Here is a 21,690-nt window from a genome sequence, read left to right as displayed (position 1 = left end):
CATTCCTCCCTTGCTGTCTGCCTGCAGAGGGATGGGCTTCTTGGCCTGTGTGGGAGCATGAGCCCAGCCAGCCCAACTCAGAGGGCAGGCAGGACCCACACGCAGGGTCATCACGGAACAGCCCCTCCAGCCTTCACTCTTTGGCCAACCCTGCCATGTTTGCCTCCAGCCCCTAGAAAGGGGAATTCTCGCTTCTAAGAGTCAAAGCAATAGTTGAGTTTTAAATTATTCCCTGCTGCTTTTTAAAATAAAAAAGTCTTCCCAATTTAAGACTGGTATTTTTTTTAAACAAAGTTATTTCTTCTATAACTTCCGGTTTCTAACAAAACTAATGGAAACGCCATGCAAAGGGGGTTTAGGATGTACAGGTTGGAGCTGAGCCAAGCCAACAGTCTCACCCCCACCAGCTGTTGGCAGTCACCTTGCCCACCACCTGGCTGCACCTGAACCAACCGTGGCCAAGCTATTCCATCAGCTAATGAGCAGCACCAAAGTGATCCAGCTCTGGGTCAACTATGTGCCTACGCTTCTAACAGAAAGTTACTTTTATTTTACAGCTGGAAGTGGGGACTTCTGGAAAGAAAGGAACCGAGGTCTCTCTCTCACCAGCGTCTCTGCCCTAGGTCCTCACTCTCCCACGTGTGATGCCATTACCAGAGTGGAACCCAGGGGCCCAGGGACCGTCAGCTGAATGTCCTGCTTCCAGGACAGAGAATTCCGCGGTGGAGGGTCAGGTGAACGGGCGCTTTAAGTTCATTGTCATCGAACTTCATGACTACTCCTACTCAGAGGGAATCTGAACAAAAGGTCAAGCATCTTAGCTGCCCAGAACTGCATCTGTATCCAGGGCTGTGAGCACATGGTTAAAATAATTAAAGTAGCAATGAAGAGTAGATTTGGGCAAGGACAAACCCCACTGGGAGGAGCTGGCCCTTGACTTTAAGGTTTGGTGTCTCAGATCTCTGACCACCTGGGACGGGTGAATGGGTCTTCAAGTACCCGAAACTGCCTTAAGGGTTTAATATATTGAGCAAAGATGCTTTCTCTTCCTTCATGGTGCTAAACTATAAGTGGTAGCATCCAGGTTTTGGCAAATAATCCATCAGTCCTTCCAGTTAGTTTCCTATTGTCTTTCTGGCTGCTTCTGGGGACCATTTCAATCCGCTGGATTTTTGAAAAGACCATGGGTTCCTGAAATTCCTTTCCTGAAAATGGTGGCAGAGTGCCTTCCTGGCATGTGTAGTATCTGAACTATTAAATGAACCAGGAATCAAACTCGCATCTCTGGCATCTCCTGCATTGGCAGGTGGATTCCTTACCATTAGCACCACCTGGAAAGCCTAAAAATAGATTACATACTTTCAGTGGAAGGAGAGCCCACGATGAACGGATTCAGGTATGCATGATTTTATTTAAAATGTGTCCAATAAGATTTTTCCACTTGGAATGAACATTTTACCTCTTTCCGCATATTATAAGAAACAGTGGTTTCCTCATTTCATGAACTTCTTGGAAAGGTCTAAGTAACTTAACAGAAGAGAAAACTGAAATCGTGGGGGGATTAAGTAACAGAAGTTTATATCCTAGTGAAGGGTGCTCACGCGTCTCGGCCTCGGGGACACACGAGTGACTACTGGGCCATGCAAATCGTCCTACCGTCACCGGGTCTCCGAAGGCAGTTCTGGCATTCCCTGTCACGAGCACACAGGAGGACATGGGTCAGGCGACGTCAGCGAATGGGACACGGTCTTTTGCTTTTGGCGGTGGGTTGACCAGCGGAGAGGAGACAGGAACACGAACGTGGTAGGAGCGTCTGAGGATGTCGGAAGAGACCCCGTCCGCACCCCACCACCGTTGCTCCGAGCACCCCCCCACCAAGCCCGGCGTCTGCACCCGTGTGCCCCGTTGCGGCCACCGCATCCCGCCTTCACCCACGGGCGCGGGCTGAGCTGCGGATCGCACACGCTTCGGCGTCGGCCTGGGGAGCACGGTCTAGTCAAGAGGGCGATTGCTGTTTTCCATCCCGAGAACCTGGCCATATTGAATGTTTTGTTCTCATGAACCAGCGGTCATAGAGCACAAATGAGGTCTACATGTCATGACACGGGGCCATGGAAAGACGCGTCTTCAAGTTACGATGTTGACCTGCCGGGGAGAGGAACAGACACGGACGGGGCACAGCAAACGGGGACCAGGCGGGGCGCAGCGTTCTTAGGGGCGTGTGGACGGGTCGAGCGAGGGGAGCTGAGTGTCCTGCCTGCTCTTTGGAGCTGCTGTCATGAGAAGAAGCTAGGGGCCCAATGATGGGGCGGGGGGTGGGGTGGGGGAGGGGAGGGCAGGCGGGCGGGGGAACGTCACCATCTCGACGTGTGTTCTAAAGTGACCTAGAGATGATCATTCATTTATCATCGAAACCTAATCCCGAACAGCGTTGGCTCCCCCCCTTCTCTCTGTAAACACATCCGATCATAAATAACTTAGGCGTCTCCTTGGCATTCAGGATTCCGTTCCGAAGGCTGGAGTTATAAAAAGGATGAAGGGTGCTCAGCGTGGAGAGGAGATGGCGGGTGTCTGTGTGTGTGGAGAGGCAGCTTAAGCGTCTAGTGCACGTTGCAAACATCAGCCGTCAGAGACAGGCGGGGTGACCCAGCCATACTTTTCATGAGTCTTCACCAAACTCTTAAAGGTCGCTTCAGCTTCCTTGCGACTGAAGGACTTTTTCGACTTGCCAGCTTTTCTACAGATCCGCCCCTGTGTGAGAGGGAAAAGATAAAAACCCCGTGAAAGCCCAGCAATGATCCCGATTACCGCCCTCTTTGTGAAGAACACTCACAGAGGTGGGGATTTCTGAAGTCCGCCATGGAAGGAGAGACAGGGAACATCACGGCTTTGGTACCAAACAGATGCAGGAGTCCAGCAGCAGGCAAGCTTTCAGGGGAGGGAGAGACACGAGTGCTGCTGGCGTCCTTGGAAGGCACTCATCCTTGGATGCTGGCAGGCGGTCCCTGGGAGGACCAGCTTTATCAAAAGAGCATCCATGCAGAAAGCAGCGTGTCGCCCTGGAGGCAAAAATGCTATTCTAATTTCTCTTCCCTCCCACCTCAGGGTGCCTTTAATTACAACTTAGAGATAACGTGTTTATGTATAATGTATGTATTTATACATTCACATACACATGCACACTTGAAAACTCTGACTTTTCACACTCAAGCTCAGGAGCAGTGACTTTCTTGTATTTCATGGTGTGAGGGAACCAGCTCCTGAGAAGACAGAGGGGCCATGGCACGGAGGTAGAAGCTTGGCCTTGAGTGTTCCCAGGGAGGGGTTCAGGCGAGGCCAGTGCATCCTCTACACAGTCCCTGGTGGTGGGGGGCGAGGGGAGAGCTCTGCCCAGTTCTCAGTGCCCGGGCAGGCCGTGGTCTGCAGGACGGAGCATGTGGGGCTGCAGTGAAAGAGGGTCTGGCTCATCTCGACATGGTTACGGGCTCCAGACCACGAGCGAGGAGGAACCAGGAGACCCCACCATGTGGCAGTGACTCAGGCCATCACACCCCTCGGGGAGCCCTGGGGAGAGAGTTTAACTTGGCAGGCGAAGGCTCACGAGGGGCGGGGCAGGGCCGGACTCCTCGTCAGATGAGCTGTTGCTGTTCTTACTGCCCCGGGTTCCTCCAGTCCCCACGTGACAGCCCATCAGCGGAAATACTGTCTGAGCCTCTCGGGCACACGTCCTTGCACCCGACCTCCCTGCGCTCGTCTGTCCTGGCAGATCCGCTTCTCATCCCGAGCATCTCATATACACGTTTTGTAGGTGGGATACAAACACCCACAGTTTCACACGCTAGTGAACACATGCACACTGTTCTCAACAGAAGAACATTCACTAACGATGCGCTCTGGGCAGGCGCTCTGCATTCCCGACAGGTGATATACAACATGGGCGTGTGCCACCCCGTAGAGGGACCCGGACAGGAACCAGACCTCATCCCCAGGGCCTCACCACATACCTGTCCCCCCGCAAAGGCAGCGCCCCCAGGTCTGTGCGGCTGGGTGCGCGAGATTCCCCATCCGAGCTCTCTCTGATAACCCACTGACACGTCCCTTGGGAAGACATCTGAATCCACGGGGAAAATGACACCGATCCCTACGAACTGAGAATGGGAGGCTGTGTCACACATTTAAGTTCAGGGCTTCGAGTTCCTTTCCAACACTTGCTGTCTTTTCAACAGTGCAGACTCAGAGCCACGCCCAGCCGAGGAGTCAGAAACCCGGAGCTCCCATTCTGCTCTGTCTCCTTGGGCCATCTCTCTGGCTGAACTCTTCCACCTGCCAGTCAAGGGCAAGACCACCTCTTCTAATTAGCTTCTTGGTCCACATCAAACAGGAGATCAAAGCAGTCAATCCTAAAGGAAATTAACCCTGACTATTCGTTAGAAAGACTGATGCTGAAGCTGAAGCTCCAATACCTTGGCCACCTGATGCTGGCTTATTGGAAAAGACCCTGATGCTGGGAAAGACTGAAGGAGAGAGGAGGAGGGGGTGACAGAGGACGAGATGGTTGGATGACATCATCGACTCGATAGACATGAGTCAGAACAAACTGTGGGAGATGGTGAAAGACAGGGAAGCCTGGCGTGCTGCAGTCCATGGCATCGAAAAGAGTCAGACACGACTGAGCGACTGAACAACAGTTACCATGTCAAATGAGCTTCTAAATGGTGAGGGAAAACTGGAAAAGACAGGAAACCACCATTTACTGATTTCTAGAAACGTCCCCATGCCTCTTCTGCTTTGCTTATGGGATGTAGTTATACTAGATACAGAGGGACCACAAGAAGCTAATGCATTTATAATCATCACTGTGTGGGCCAAGATCAAAGTCCAGCATTATTTCATTAAACACAGGCAAATGTATCTTTGCAGGGATGTCGGCATCAATTTCTACATAAGTGGGAGCAAGTATCAAGAGCTAATTTCTTTTGTATAAAATGCAAATTTTAACCACATCTATCATTCTTTTCTATGATACTGAAAATTTATGGTATGACTTGAGAATTCTGAACTAAAAGCAGCCGGACAAATACCAGCTCACAATAATGTTGGAATATTCCTGTGCTCTTGGCGTGAACGTATACTTGGCTTATTCTTTGTGAAAGTCCCAATTGTTGCAGAAAACAACAGACAAAACCCCAAATGAACAGACTAGTCTTTGTGGCCTCTTCTCCCCGAGAAGAATTATGAACATAAAACACCAGCACCCAGTCAATTCAGCAGCTGGGAGACAGAGCCCGTGGGAGACAGAGCGCGTGTGTGGCAGCCGGGGTCTCGGTATCTCCAGTGCGCTCAGCTGGCTGCCAACACCTCCCCTCTCGCCTCGCGTCTTACGCCCGAGTTTGCAGCTAACAGACATCGCTGCGTAGATCGCCTGTCCTCCTCTGCTTGGCTACTGAAGCATCGCCCAGTAACACACTGGCCTTGAAAACCAGGGCGGCTGAGCTAGGCTTGCTGAAATGCCCGTGAGGAGCCCAGGCACCAAGAAGGCCAGGGACTCTCTGTCCACCCCGGGCCCCTTGATGGGCCAGGCCATTCTGATGTTGAACCAACTCCCATTCTTTTTGTTTTCTGACAGTGCCGTGTGGCTTGTGGGAGCTTAGTTTTCCAGCAAGGGATCGAACCCAGGCCAAGGCAGTGAAAGCAATGAGTCCTAACCACTAGACTGCCAGGGAACTTCTTTAGATTTTTAATTGACGTATAGCTGATTAACAATGTTGCATTAGTTTCACGTGTATGGCAAAGTGATTCAGTTATATATGCATATATACATATATGTCATACACACTTATATTAATTCTCTGAATACATGCATTATGTACATATATTTTTCCATTATATGTTATTACAAGATATTGAGCACAGCTCCCTGTGCAACACAGTAGGTTCTTGTTTGGCACGTATTTTATCTATAGTTGCGCGTCTGTGAGTCCCAGCTTCTTGACTTTATCCCTCCCCTGCTTTCGTGCCCACAAGGTTAGTTCTTTTGTGTGTGAGTGTTTCTGTTTTGGAAATAAGCTCATTTGTATCACCTTTTCAGATTCCACTTATGAATGATATTATATGGTGTTAATATGTCTTTCTCTTTCTGACTTCATTTAGAATGGTAATCTCTAGGTCCATCTATGTGGCTACAAATGGCAATATTTCATTTATTTTTATGGTTGAGTAATATTCCATTGTCTCTCTCTCTCTCTCTCTCTCTCTCTCTATATATATATATATATATATATATACTATATGTATATAGTAACATATGTGTTATAGTAATATATGTGCATACATTGGGCTTCCCAGGTGGCACTAGTGGTAAAGAACCCCCCTGCCAAAGAAGGGGACACAAGAGACATGGGTTCAATCCCTGGGTTGTGAAGAACCCCTGGAAGAGGGAATGGCAACTCGCTCCAGTATTCTTGCTTGGAAAATTCCATGGATGGAGGAGTCTGGTGGGCTACAGTCCATGGGGTTGCAAAGAGTCAGACACGAGTGAAATACCTTAGCATGCATGCACGTACATATATTAATATATATAAAATCTCCTTTATTCATTCACCTGTGCATGGAGATTTAGGTTGTTCTCATGTCTTGGCTATTGTGAACAGTGCTGCTATAAACACTGGGGTACATGAATTAAAGAGTTTTAAAACTAGAGCTTGCTCCAGATATATGCCCAGGAATGAAACTGCTAGATCATATGGTGGCTCTAGTTTTAGTTTTTTAAGGAACCTCCTTACTGTTCCATGGGCTTCCCTGGTTGCTCAGATAGTAAAGAATCCACGTGCAATGTGGAAGACCTGGGTTTGATCCCTGGTTCGGGAAGATCCCCTGGAGAAGGAAATGGCTACCCACTCCAGTATTCTGGCCTGGAGGATTCCATGGACTGTATGTATGGTCCACGGGGTCGCAAAGAGTCGGACAGGACTGAGCGACCTTCACTCACTCGCTCACACTGCTCCAGGGTGGCTGCACCGGTTTGCATTCCCAGCAGCAGTGTCTGAGGGCCCCCTTTTCTCCACACCCTCGCAGCATTTGCTTGCAGACGTTCTCATGATGGCCGTTGTGACCAGTGTGGGGTGACCCCTCACTGTGGTTTTGGTCTGTGTTTCTCTAATACTTGGTCATGCTGGGCCTCCCACTCTTCCTTCCAGGGTACAGTCTCCTGGAGTCTGGACTTTGGGGAAACTGCATCCTAACTTCTCTGACCTTGTGTGCATCTGTGCCACCTTGCTTTAGCCGAGACCAACTCTGTTCGACCCCATGGCCTGTAGCCCACCAGGCTCCCGTTCACAGGATTCCCCAGGCAAGAAGACTGGAGTGGGTTGCCATTTCCTTCTCCCCAACCCTCTGTACTTCCCTCTATAAATCAGGGACAAAACCCACTTCACAGCATCATTATGAACGTCAGATAAGATACTGAATTTCAAAACATGTTGAGAGTTTTAAGGTGTATACAACGAATTAAGAACAGTTTTTCTTATTTTCCTGATACACTGATAGTTTCTCCTATCCGTTTCCACGTAACTAATACTCAGACAGTCTTTCCTGGAGATTTCCCTTCAAATAACTCTTGTTTTCCCTCAAATACTTCCACTTTAATGCTAAAGGACCTGATCTGAGAGTTTACTCAGCCCACATGATAGCTCTGTGTTCTCACAAAGAGCTCAGAAAAGTACCCTCTCTCTCCCGATGACCGTCAGCCTTGCTCCAGATTGTAAATGTACACTTATATGTAACCACAGGGTTCTGCCCCAATCACCTTAGAAAGCTCAAAATCTCACTGTGATACTGACACCGAGCAGTGCTCACAAGCGCCCAGTTCCCTGGGGCTGCATCTGCCAAACATAGCCATTCGTTGGTAGTTGGTTTGAACTTTCTATTCTGCTCATGGCTTTTGAATTTTGGGGGGGCGTTGTCAATCACGATGAACAACATGAGAACATTTCCACGAGCTGACGAGTGACCCAGACTCAGGGCCTTGCACCAGCCGCCGCGTCTGCCGCCGCTTGTTATCCCCAACACGCACACTGCATTTCAGTCTGGCTCTGTCTCCTACTCATCGCTCGTTCATTCATTCACTCACTCAGAATGTTGAATCCTGGGGGTAGAAAGACAGGGACTGTGGCCCCTGCCGCAGGGCCTTAGATTCCTTATGGGGAGAGAGCTGAGTGTGCTGTTGCCGCTGAGACAGGAGGGAGTATGTCAGGGTTTCTCAACCCCAGAACTACCAACGACGCGGACTGGGGGATTCTTTGTTGGGGTGTCCCATGCCCTGGAGGATGATTAGCAGCATCTGCGGAGATGCTAGTAGGACTATGTGAGCTATGACATCCAAAGCGTCTCCAGATATCGCCAGAGGTCCCTTGAGAGATAAAATCACCCCCAAACAAGAGCCACTGGTGTATGGAATAAAGATGGCCCCAGGCAAGGGGGGAGATGGCCCATCTCTGCTCACGCAGCAAACAGTCGCCCCAAGTCTTCCCGGAGCTGTGAACTGTGCTGGTTACTGGGACTGCATGTGTGCGTGCCAAGTCACTGCAGTCGTGTCTGACTCTTTGTGACCTCATGGACTGCAGCCCGCCAGGCTCCTCTGTCCATGGGATTCTCCAGGCAAGAATACCGGAGTGGGTTGCCATTTCCTTCTCCAACTGCAGGGTTTTCTAAATTGGAAATGGTTTTGATCCTCATGGAACTTATAGCTCAGAAGGGAGGATAGGTTCTACCTTTCAGGAAGAGGGAAAGAGAAGAGGTAGGGTTCATCGTCTGTGGGTTCGGAAAGATTCCCACATCTGAAGACACTTGACCCAGCCTTGAAACATGGGTGGAAAGTGTTTGCCAGGCCGTGGGGGTGAGGATAAGGGATCCCAAGTGGAGGCTGAAAGACATGGCTGTTCTCAGAAAAGGATGGGCAGACACTTGGTGAAGCTAGGGCGTGTGTGTATGTGTGTGTGTGTGTGTGTGTGTGTGTGTGTGTGAGGCAGGGATGAAGAATTAAATACACCCGGCTTCAAAGCCCTGCTCCAATACCTCCTGGCTGTGTGGCCTTGGGTGTGTTATTTAACCTCTCCGAATTGCAACTTCCTCACCTGGAAAATAAGCATAACCACAGCACTATGTGACACTGAGGTTTTATAGGGACTTAATACGTTAACAGGTGTAAGATGCTCAGCTCAGTACCAGGCACAGGATGAACACAATAAATGTGCACTTTCATCTTTGAACTTATCACAGATGATCTTATCCCTATTCTTTGGCAAAGTTAGTTTCGTTCTGCCCTCCTGCAAAAAAAACTGTGTGGATATTACGATGGTTTATTCGGTCACAAAAACATCTTCAGGATTCTGTATTTGTAGGGCTGCTTTCCTAGTCCTTTCAGTAACATCATTTTAACTGGTTGGCATATACATATTCATTTGATATTTCTTTCTTGATTAGATTTTCTTCTATTTTTCTTCTTTGCAAACATACTTTCATGACATTTTTGTGGTTTACTTGCCCATGAATTACAGGTTTCTGCTCCTTTAAAACTAGTAGAAACTTACAGACTCTTCATGAAAGTTTTGAGGCTCCTTCACTCATTTCCTGCGTCGAGTTACAGAGCGGCTGTAATCTATTTTTAAAGTCTCAGAACGTGTGACTGTTAGTCTAAAAGCACTCAAGCACCCCACCTCTCTGATGTGGGTTTCAAGCGTGTATTGTGCTCAGTGTAGACTCTCTCGAGGATGCTGCACGTGGAAGAGACGCTCAGACTGGCCCCGAGCTTGGCTTGAGGAAAACAGTGGAACACGTGGATTTGGAAGGAGGTCCGAGGTCTGCTTGGAAAGATGGCAGTGATCTCACCTCTCTTTGAAGCTCTGGCGTTCAAAGCAGTTCAGCTTACAAGCTCTAAAGGACAGATAAGACTCTACAGTGAATGGGACTGCTTCAAAGCAACACTTTCCCAAATCAAAGGGCGACTCTGAAATTGCTGACCAGCGAGGAAGGCACTCCCACTGGATGTGGTCCAGTGAGGCATGAGGGAGAGGCTGATGCAGGCTGGAAACGTGCCGAGGTGATTCTGCAGCCTTGACCGTGGGTCTGAGAATGTGTGTGTGTGTGTGCACATATGTGTGTATGTACGTGTACATGTACATACGGACGCACATATGCATGTGCGTCTGTATGTACATGTTCACATGTGAGCTTGCATGTGCATGTGTCTATGCGTGTGGCTCCAGTGATGTTTAAACCGCAGGGAGAGAGATGTGAGGGTCCCTGAGCTGACTGGAATCCAAGGGTCACCTCAGGCCTCGTACCTGGACTTGGAGGACCGTCAGTTTACAGGGGGAGCCCGCTGCCCATCAGGGACCCCATCCAGCACCAGCCAAGGCAGGGGAGGGGGAGCAGAAGGGCTCAGGGGGCAGGCAGTGAGGGGGCAGAATGATGCTGTAGGCACATGCCATGTGGCCACCTGAGCGGGTGATGAGCTGGTGCTGGAAATGGTTCTTTTTTTTTTTCCTTTGGCTGGACTGCATGGCTTGCAGGATCTTAGCTCCCGGACCAGGAATTGAACCCGGGCCCTTAGCAAAGAGAGCACTGAGTCCCAATCACTGGACTGCCAAGGTGTCGGGTTCTGACGCCATGAAAGCCCCTGATGGCCGGCGCGGCCCCGCCCGCGAGTGCAAAGGCGTCCGCTCGGTGTCCGGCCCACGCCAGCGCCTGTGCTGCGGTGGAGGGCCGCTTTCACACGCTGCGTCTCATTAAACCTCCACAGGCGACGCTCCACTGCTCGTCAGGCCTGGCCAGTGGGCTTCCACTGACCGGCTGAATCCCCACCCAGCACAGCTGCTTCCTGCAGACGGCCAGGTGAGGACCAGGGACCCCCGCACGGGACCAAGGGGAGATGGCCCCATGGCTGGGCCCGCGGGACACGCAGAACCCGCCGGGAAAGGGCTTTGCCAGACCCGGGGCTCCCTCCCGGCAGCCAGGGTGGCTGAGGACACAGAGGCTCAGTCCCTCCCTGAGACCTGTGCTGGGCATTCAGGCCCCTGTGCCCTCCTTTTGGGTTTAACCAGAATTCACACCCAACATGACTCCTGTCACACCATCCTCACATCCCGCCCCAGCTATTTGTAATTTAGTCTTAGATCTTATTGGGAACATCTTTGGTGAGACACAAAAAACTAAAAATAGAACATCATACAAATACACTCCTGGGTATATACCAAAAAAACCCCAAAACAAAACAAAAACAAAAAATACAAACCCCAAACCACTAATTCAAAAAGATACACGCACCCCAAAGTTCACAGCAGCATTATTTACAATTGCCAAGACATGGAAACAATCTAAGTTTCCATCAACAGTTGAATGGATAAAGATGTGGTATACATAAACAATGGAATATTCAGTCAGTTCAGTCGCTCAGTCGTGTCCGACTCTGCGACCCCATGAACTGCAGCACACCAGGCCTCCCGGTCCATCACCAACTCCCGGAGCTTACTCAAACTCATGTCCATCGAGTTAGTGATGCCATCCAACCATCTCATCCTCTGTGGTCCCCTCCTCCTCCCTCCTTCAATCTTTCCCAGTATCAGGGTCTTCAGCCGTAAAAAGGAATGAAATTTTGCCATTTGTAGTAACATGGATGGACTTGGAAAACATTGTGCTAAGTGAAGTAAGTCAGACAGACAAAGACAAATACTGTATGGTGTCACTTATATGTGGAATCTAAAAAGCAAAACAAATTGGTGAATACAAAAAAAAAAAACAGACTCATAGATATAAGAGAACAAACTAGTGGTTACCACTGGGAAGAGGGGTGGGGGAGGGGCAGTGTAAGGGTGAGGGAGTAAGAGATATAAACTCCTAGGTATAAAATAGGCTACAAGGACATGCTGTACATCACAAGGAATACAGACAATACTTCCTAATAACTATAAACAAACTACAACTTCTAAAATTTGCAGATCACTATATTGTATGCCTATAACTTAAACATTTTACATCAAGTATACATCAATTAAAAAATCAAGCCTCTATATCCTTATTGCAAAATACTATAAAGATCCTGCTGCTGCTAAGTTACTTCGGTCGTGTCTGACTCTCTGCGACCGCATGGACTGTAGCCCACCAGACTCCTCTGTCCATGGGATTCTGCAGGCAAGAACTGGAGTGGGTTTCCATGCCCTCCTCCAGGGGATCTTCCAGACCCAGGGATCAAACCCGCATCGCTTCCGTCTCTTGCATTAGCAGGCAGGTTCTTTACCACTAGCACCACCTGGGAAGCCCATAAAGATTGTACTATATATTAAAGGTCTTATTTTTATAATATAAACCACACACACACACACACACAAAAAAGACTGTGAGACAGACTCTAGAAATGATCAACTCAAAACTTTCATCTCAGAAACAAAAAAGCTGTCTATCTTTCTGGAAGTTACACCTTGAGGACACAAGGTTGGTCTTCTAATTCTGACACCGGCTACTAATTCACAGTTGACACGCAAAGCCTATTAGAAAAGCGTGTTTCACGGCAGGCTGCTAGAACATTCCACTGGAACAGAGGACGCTGAGGGCGGTGTGCGCGTGGCGAGGGATGGATTGGAGCCGCGCTCGGCGGCTGTAGGTGGGAAGCCCAGACTCCTCCGCTCAGCGGGCTGCATGGAGCTTTGTGCGAGTGCATACGTGGCTACCCCGTCCGCGGCAGAAGGCGCTGTGGTCCCTCTACCGGAAACGTCCTCACCGAGCATCGCGGGGCAGCACGCGCCCGCCGGAGGCAGGCAGAGCGCCAGCAGGCGGTGCTGTGTCTGGGAAAGATAACTGGGTGAACCCGGGGACACCTGGGAGGAAGCGGGACTCTCCCCATCAGCACACAGCCTTTCGCTGCACACACATCAGGAGCGCACACGTTGTGTGCACACCACAAAACAACGGAAACACTTAATAACCAGCATTAACGCTCCTGGGGTCGACCCACCCTGAAAGACAGCAGCCCCCACCTGTTTGGCACCAGGGACCAATTTCATGGAAGATGAGTTTTCCATGGACTGGGGCGGGGTATGGTTTTGGGATGCTTCAAGCGCATTCCATTTACTGTGCCCTTTCCTTCTGTTATTATGACGTCAGCGCCACCTCAGATCATCAGGCATTAGATGCCGGACACAGAATCCCTGCTTAAAGACACAGCTGGTCTCTCAGTCGCCAACGTGCAAAGGACTGCATTTCCCATAGATAAACTAGGCGCCTGCCACAGAGCAGAGCTTGTTCGGGCTGCTCCCGCCGGGAGGGAGATGGCCAGGGCTTGGCCCGGGCCTGGTGGGTGGCTCACTGGGAAGGTCTGAAGGAGTGGATGCCCTGTGCTGTGTTCAGTCGCTCAGCCGTGTCTGACTCTTCTCGATCCCATGGACTATAGCCCACCAGGCTCCTCTGTCCACGGGATTCCCCAGGCACCAATACTGGAGTGGGTTGCCATGCCCTCCTCCAGGGGATTCTTCCCCACCCAGGGATCAAACCCAGGTCTCCCTCACTGCAGGTGGATTCCTTACCATCTGAGCCACCAGGGAAGCCCTGGAGGAGTGGATGCATGAATGCAATTGGCCAGACTCGCGTCCCGCCCCGGCAGGACCACAGGCCAGCTTTCCACAGCACTGGCCCTCATCAGGGCCAAGGAGGCGTGGCCCCTGCCGTCAGGAAGGAAGGTTTTCTGGGCGGGAAGACTCTCCACTACAGTCTCTAAAGCGGTTTCCCAATTATTAAGTGATCAGCGTCTTCAGATAGCCTCTCTTGATTTTTGTGAACCTCTCAGGATGACAAAGTCAGCATCACTTTTATATAAACCTGGATAATATTTAATAGAAATTAAAGTGAAGCCACGACGTCATTTAACCCAGTGGCACCCCTTAGCTACTGTTCCCCTTTCTGTGATTTCAGTTGCCCTTGGTCAGCTACTGTCCAAAAATACTACATGGAAGATTCCAGAAATAAAAATTCACAAGTTTTAAATTGCACACTGTTCTGAACGGCAAGATGAAATCTCTTGCCCAGACAGATCTTGGATACATTGCAGGTTTGGTTCTAGGCCATTGAAATAAAGTGAGTATTGCATTAAAGTGAGTCACACAAATATTCTGGTTTCCCAGTGCATATAAAGGCTACATTTACACACCACTCAGTAAATTAAGTGCGCAATTGCATTGTGTGTAAAAAAACAATGGAAATATTTAAAAACCAGCATTAACTGCAAAATGTTAGTCACTCAGTCGTGTCGGACTTTTTGTGACCCTCATGGACTGTAGGCCTCCAGTCTCCTCTGTCCATGGGATTCTCCAGGCAAGAACACTGCAGTGGGTCCCCATTCCCTGTCCAGGGGGTCTTCCCTACCCAGGGGTTGAACCTGGGTCTCTTGCATTGCAGGCAGATCCTTCACTGAGCCACCTGGGAAGCCCAAGTACAAACTAATGCTGTTGAAAAACTGGCACTGATAGACTTGCTTGATGAAGGGTTGCCACAACCTTGAATTTGTTAAAAAACAAAACAAAACAGCACCCACATTATCTGTGATGCACAGTAAATGAGGTGTGCCCAACCACTGCCCTCAGTCCCACCCGGGATGTGAATCCTCCCTGTCCAGCATTTCCACGTGGAGAAAACGACACAGTGTAGCGTTCAGTATGATCCATGGTTTCAAGCTTCTGCTGGGGGGCTTGGAGTGTGTCCCCCCGCAGATAAGAAGGGATGACTTGATGACCGTTAACCATCTTCAAGCCACTGGCAGCTCCAAAGGCGCAGTTTATGGATATTTTTGATTCTTGCAAAACATAAGCATCTCTTTCTTCTACATTTTAAATAAAGTTCTAGCAATTATGGGATCTGTTTTAAGACAGATTGCATTTTCTTAGACGATGCAAACAGGGAAAAAGGAATGTGATGATCAGACTTTATGTAAGATAATCACTTCAAAATTATTTTTTTCTGGAGGCTTTGCCAATACTTCTGCCTAAGCAACTGGGTCCTGGTGGCTTTCACCAGCTGTGTGGGACACAGGCAGTGGCCTCTGGACTTCACTCTTTAAAGGCGGTCGTGGTGGTGGTGGCTCGTCCTTGCTGTGCCGGGCACTATTCTCAGGACCCGGCTTGCAGAGACTCCTTAAGTGGGGTGGGGGTGGTCCCTGGACCCCCAGCAGGTGGGCTCTGCTAGCGACAACCCATCAACCCTGATTCACAGGTGAGGAAACAGACACAGAGAAGGCAATCATGTGCTCAAAACCACACTGGATTCCCCAGCTGAGTCCCAGGCCAGGCCGGCGCTCAGAACACGGAGCAGCTCCCAGGAGTCGCCGAGGGAACCAGACACTGACCCTTCACTGCACGGGACGCTGCAGCCCGGCTGCCCTCGCTGGATGCGGGCGCTGGGCTCCCTGAGCGCCTCCATCCCCTCCCCCTGCACCCTTCTTCCCGCCTGGAGCTCACCCCGAGTGCACGCTCTGAGCTGACCTGGGCGCCCAGTCTGCCTTCAGCACCAAGTCTGGCCCTCTGGCTACCGCTGTGGAGGCCTCAGCTCTTGCCCGACTCTGGGGACCTCAGTCAGCCGGGCGCCTTCACCCCCTGGGGCCCTGTTCCGTGGGACGCCGGCATCCGTGGTCTCCATCTGCTACACACAGGGCGCGGGAGGAGCTGTTGGCCACAGGCCAGCCGAGGACGGCATGTTCCCTTCTCCAAGCTGGAGGTCCATTTAACGCAGCACCACGCTGCTTCTGGGTCTACTGCTTCTGAGCGGATCCTGGCACCTGGAGAAGCCCATGAGCAGACCCTCTGCCCTGCCGGGAGAGCCCTGCGGGGGCTCTTCATCAGCTTGGTCACGCTCCCCCCGACCTGGCTCCATCACACTCAGCAGCCTTCTCAGAGGGGCATCTCCATGTCCTGGCGAGTGAGCAGGATTTGGGAGTCTTTTCCTACCCACCGGAGCTCTCGGGTCAGGATCGGGCCAACCCTCTGCCCCCACCCCCGGCATGTGACACCGCAAGATGAAGACCCTGTATTACTTTATTTTTTACTGTGTGTGCACTTAGTCACTTAGTTGTGTCTGACTCTTTGCTACCCCAGGGACTGTAGCCCGCCAGGCTCCTCTTGGGATTCTCCGGGCAAGAATACTGGAGTGGGTTACTATTTCCTCCTCCAGGGGATCTTACCCACCCAGGGATCGAACCTAGATCTCCCACATGGCAGGCGGATGGATTATCTACCATCTGACCACCAGGGAAGCCCAAGAATACTGGAGTGGGTGGCCCATCCCTTCTCCCGGGGATCTTTCTGACCCAGGAATCGAACCCGGGTCTCCTCCATGGCAGGCAGATTCTTTACCACCTGAGTTACTCAGGAAGCCCTGTTCTTCACAACTTCACTGAATCGCAGGAAAGTGCTGGTGTTCCTAACAACGTGAAATTTCAATTCTGCCCACTGGAGAGACCCCATGGCTGCCTTCCACCTGCTTCCAGTGGGATGGGTCTGAGAAGGCAGGGTCTGCGTTCTTAAAGTGCTGGGGAAGGATGGAAGCCAGGGTAACGGGGACGTGATGAAGGCTCGGACAGCAGCCCAGAACACGGTTTGTCTCTGAAGAGCCATACAGACCGGGTCTCCGGTGCACATGTCCTGGTTCACACATCATGCCCTGAGCAGGAACCCTGGAGTCCACAGCTCAGCCTCCTCCTGCTTCCCAGGTGCCGGTCACTTCCTGCTGGACACGGTCACCGGGCCGACCACTGCAGCCTTTGTGGACACTGCGGGCATCCAACTTTTCCAACCTTCTGATCAGCGTTTTCCCCTAACTCCCCCATTTTCTCTGACTTTGTATTTCTACATAAATTTAAAGGAACTGTTTATTGTTCATACCAGTTTAAAGGTTATCTTCCATTGACAGTTATTATAAAGCATTGGCTACGCTCCTTGTATAATACACTTCTGAGCCTATCCTACACCCAACAGTGGGCACCCCCCACCCTCCTATGTTGCACAAACCCCACCAGCTTTCTGGTGCTTCTCCGGTGGCCTAGTCAGTGAAGACCCTGCCAGCAGTGCAGGAGACCTGGCTCGATCCCTGGAGAAGGTCGGGAATCTCCCCTGGAGAAGGGAATGACAACCTACTCCAGCGTTCTTGCCTGGGAAATACCGTGGACAGAGGAACCTGCCGGCTGCGGCCTGCGGGGTCACAAGTGTTGGACACGACTGAGGGACTAAACTACCGACTTTCTAGGCAGCTGTCCCTCCAAGTCTGGACCGTCCCCGAGAGTCCCTCGCTCAGCCAAGGAGGCCTGCTGGGCCAGCCCTTCTGGTTTTGAAGGTGGTGCGGGAGGGGAGTGGGAGCGGGGACCTCCTGTCCTGGGAGGAGAAAGTGGGCGCTCCTTGCAAGCTCTGCCCCGCCCCCCAGCCCAACACACCTGCAGTTCGCCCGAGAGAGGGCTGGGAGAAAGTGAAAGTAGAGTGGTTCAGTCCTGTCCGACTCTTTGCGACCCCATGGACTAGCCCACCAGGCTCCTCTGTCCATGGGATTCTCCAGGCAGGAACTGGCCTGGGTCACCACTTCCTTCTCCAGGGGATCTTCCCGACCCAGGGATGGAACCCGGGTCTCCTGCATTGCAGGCAGATGCTTTACCGTCTGAGCCACCAGGGAAGGGAGGGCTGGGACCCGGGGGCAGGGCATCAAGAATCCGTAACGGGGCTGAATCCAGGAGCCCCTGAGCTCGGCCTGGGATGCCGGCTCCTGCGACATCGGTTTGGCTTGGGGCGGGGGTCGTGGCCTGAGCCGGGCTGTTTGTGAGGCCACACTCTCCTGGAGGGTGCTCAGAGGTGGGGGCAGGTCCAGGGGGTGACGCAGTCAGAGGCAGAAGGGGAGCTGACCGGGGTGGGGGGCCGTGGGGGAGGGTCCGTCCTGCTGGCGCCGCCCCTCACGCGACCACGGCGCTCCAGCACTGATGTGAGCCGGGCCCCCGGGCTCACAGGTGAGGCCGCCCCTGAAGATGGGCACCTAGCGGATTCTGATCCCTCTCCTCTCCTTGCGTCACGGGGGCAGCGCTCCTGCCCCAGGAATGGCAACCGTCCCGGAGGCACCTAAGTCCGGCGAATACCATGGTGCTTTGGTTGTAAAAACGGAAAATAAGGAGACTCGTGGGCGGGTGGGCATCGCTAACAGGATGTGCCTTCCAAGTAATGGAAAGAGCCAGACAAGTGTCACCAGGAATGTGTCACGCACGGCGCACCTTTGCTTCTTGGCACATCTGCACAGACTGGCCGAGGTCTGGGGTGGGTTTTGCATGCTTTCAGGATGCATCTGTGTCTTTTTTGGGGGGGCGGGTCCCAAGTTTCCATTCCATCCCATAATGAGCACGGAGATCCCGGCCAAACAGCATCTCCCTGACCACTGTCCCACCTCCATGGTCTTAAAATGGGGTGCTTTGAAAATGGACCCCCAGACACAGAAAGCAAACTGATGTGGCCATAGTTTAGTGATGTCACATATAGGTGATATCACTTGGTGTCTTTTTCTGTCCTGACTTACCTCCCTCAGAAATGGACTTATCTACAAAACAGAAACAGAGTTACAGATGTAGAAAATAAATTTATGGCTCCTGGGGGGGCAGGAGGGAGGGATAAACTGGGAGATTGGGACTGACATTTACACCCCACTATACATAAAATATATAGCTAATAAAGACCCGCTGTGAAGCACAGGGGACTCTACTCAATTCTCCGTCATGACCTCAATGGGAAAAGACTCTAAAAAAGAGTGGACACAGGCACACGTATAACTGATTCACGCTGCTGCACGGCTGAAACTAACAACGTCAATCACCTAAACTACAATAACAATTTAAAGAAAAACCAGTCGATGTTTACCAAAGGGGAAGGCGGGGTAGGGATAAATTAGGAGGATGGGATTAACAGATGCACACAACTGTATATAAAATAGATAACTAACAATAGCCTATTGGATAGCACTCAATATTTTGTAATAACCTATAAGGGGAAGAATCTGAAAAAGAATACATATATATATAATTTACATATATATATATATATATATATATATGAAATGTGGACTGAGTCACTGTGTATACACCTGAATCTAACATGACATTGTAAATCAACTATACTTCAATTTTAAAAAATGGGGAACTTTCTTTCCTGGGAAAAGTGGCCATCTATGTGTGAAAAACCTTGAATAAGCAAGCAGCTTGTAGTAAACTTAAATCATGCCTGGTGTATTTGCCCGGAGAACTTGACTCTGACAGTTTTGTGTGCTGGCTGGTAATGAGGTGCTAATGAGGCGCAGTGCTGGGGGCAGAGGCAGAGGAAGGGAGGCAGGGAGGAGGGGAGGCGAGAGTGGGACCAGCTCCCTGCCTTCCCTCCCCATCCAGACTCCCTCCCCCTCCCCACCCAGAGTGTAGACAACTCCCCCCCCCCCACCAGTACCCTGCTGGAGCAGGCAGTTCCCCACCCTGACTTCCGAGGACCCCAGACTGTTCTGAGCCAAGTCAATGGTGCAAAGACATCCTAATACAGGAATCCTAGTGCACTTGACCTTAAAACTAAGTGTTTCATCAGGTGTACTTTTTGGAGCATCTTGGGGTGAAATCCAGCACCCGTAAGTCGGGTGCAGCACCCATAGCCAGGGAAGGTGCTGCAAGCCTGTGCATTTCTGCCCCGTGAGCATACATCGCAAGCCAGTGTCTCACTTCCACCGCTGGGATCCTCTGCCCCCCACATTATGTCCCATGCCTCCCCCACCCGCACCCAGCCCCCCAGCTCCCTACACTGCCTTCCTTACACTGTTTTCTCGTTAACTGAAGAAAGCACTAGAAGTGAGAAGAGCCGTACTGCACAGCACTCAGCATTGGGGCCGCGCACTATGAACACCTGGATAAAGGAAAGGCTTGCAAACCATCGGGGCTACAAGCTGCCATCCAACCGTAAGTGGGAGTAACAAAGGTGCTGGGCCCAGTGCAGGTGAAACCCACGTCTGCTTTTTCTGCTTGCAAGAAAATGCAGGGCAAAGATAACACATGAAATAGCTTACTCAGTGCTGAGAAGGAAGGGGTGGGGATCTTTCTAGAAAACACCATGTTTTGTCACCAGAGAACAGCCTCAAGAGTGTAATCAAGAAAGGAAGTCGATTTCAAACTCAAATTTCTAGTCTCTGCCTGAAAAGCTTAGGAAACTGATGGGCTGATTCTGGCTGACCTAATAAAAATCTAAAAAGGGATTTTCTATAAGCACCTGGGATGGCTATTACTGCCTTCAGGTCATTACTTTAGGGATGTTCTGATTTCAGCTCTTTATTTGTATAAGGGTGGTGCTACAGAATCTTTTCTTTTTGATTAAGTCAGAACTATAGTAAGTAGAGAAACCAATTCAATCAGTGATTTTTATAAACATCACTGGGAATCCTCAGCCAACACATGCTTTGTAATATAATAAATATAGAGATGGGAATACCAGACCACTGATCTGCCTCCTGAGAAACCTGTATGCAGGACAAGAAGCAACAGTTAGAACTGGACATGGAAATGACAGACTGGTTCAAAATTGGGAAAGGAGTACGTCAAGGCTGTATATTGTCACCCTGCTTATTTAACTTATATGCAGAGTACATCATGTGAAATGCCGGGCTAGATGACTCATAAGCTGGAATCAAGATTGCTGGGAGAAATATCAATAACCTCAGATATGCAGATGACACCACCCTTATGGTAGAAAGTGAAGGAGAACTAAAAAGCCTCTTAATGAAAGTGAAAAAGGAGAGTGAAAAAGTTGGCTTAAAACTCAACATTCAGAAAACTAAGATCCTGGTATCCAGTCCTATCACTTCATGGCAAATAGATGGGGAAAAGTGGAAGTAGTGTCAGATTTCATTTTCTTGTGCTCCAAAATCAATGAGGATGGTGACTGCAGTCACGAACATAAAAGATGCTTGCTCTTCAGAAGAACAGCTATGAAAAACCTAGACAGTGTATTAAAAAGAAGAGACGTCATTTTGCTGACAAAGCTCCATAGAGTCAAAGCTATGGTTTTCCCAGTAGTCATGTATGGATGTGACAGTTGGACTATAAAGAAGGCTGAGCACTGAAGAATTTATGCTTTTGAACTGTGGTGTTGGAGAAGACTCTTGAGAGTCCCTCGGACAGCAAGAAGATCAAACCAATCCGTCCTAAAGGAAATCAACCCTGAGTATTCATTGGTAGGACTGATGCTGAAGCTCAAGCTCCAATACTTTGGCCACCTGATGCAAAAGGCTGACTCATTGGAAAAGACCGTGATGCTGGGAAAGATTGAGGGCAAGAGGAGAAGGAGGCGACAGAGGATGAGATGGTTGGATGGCATCACTGACGCAATGGAAATGAGTTTGAACAAGTTCTGGGAGATGGTGGAGGACAGGAAGCCTGGTGTGCTACAGTTCATGGGTTGCAAAGAGTTGGGCATGACTTAGTGACTGAACAACCACCACCAACAACATAAAGCTTGGGTTGGTCACAGTTCTGACCTGGGCTGGGAAGATGCCCTGGAGGAGTAAATGACAACCCACTCCAGTATTCCTGCCTGGAGAATCCCATGGACGGGGGAGCCTGGTGGGCTACAGACCTCGGGGTTGCAGAGTTGGACACGACTGACT

The 21,690-nt window shown here is 50.4% G+C and overlaps 1 protein-coding gene across 3 annotated transcripts in view; it reads right to left on the bottom strand.

Moving 5' to 3' along the window:
* Positions 1–1,391: 1,391 nt before the first annotated feature.
* UBE2QL1 (ubiquitin conjugating enzyme E2 QL1) overlaps positions 1,392–21,690 on the bottom strand; it is a 54,596-nt gene continuing 34,297 nt past the window's right edge. The window contains exon 2 of one of the 3 annotated variants that reach the window (XM_020900934.2): positions 1,392–2,751. In XM_020900934.2, coding sequence (XP_020756593.2) covers positions 2,620–2,751 — 132 coding nt within the window. In that variant the 3' untranslated portion in view covers positions 1,392–2,619. Of the gene's footprint in view, positions 2,752–3,397; positions 4,149–21,690 lie in introns of those variants that run through there. The other 2 variants (XR_011491167.1, XM_070476453.1) reach the window with 2 other exon arrangements.

This window comes from Odocoileus virginianus, chromosome 14 (assembly GCF_023699985.2).
Source record: "Odocoileus virginianus isolate 20LAN1187 ecotype Illinois chromosome 14, Ovbor_1.2, whole genome shotgun sequence".
NCBI classification, from domain to species: domain Eukaryota; kingdom Metazoa; phylum Chordata; class Mammalia; order Artiodactyla; family Cervidae; genus Odocoileus; species Odocoileus virginianus.
Note: the sequence above shows the minus strand (reverse complement) of the source record. Positions and strands in the feature narration are given on the sequence as shown.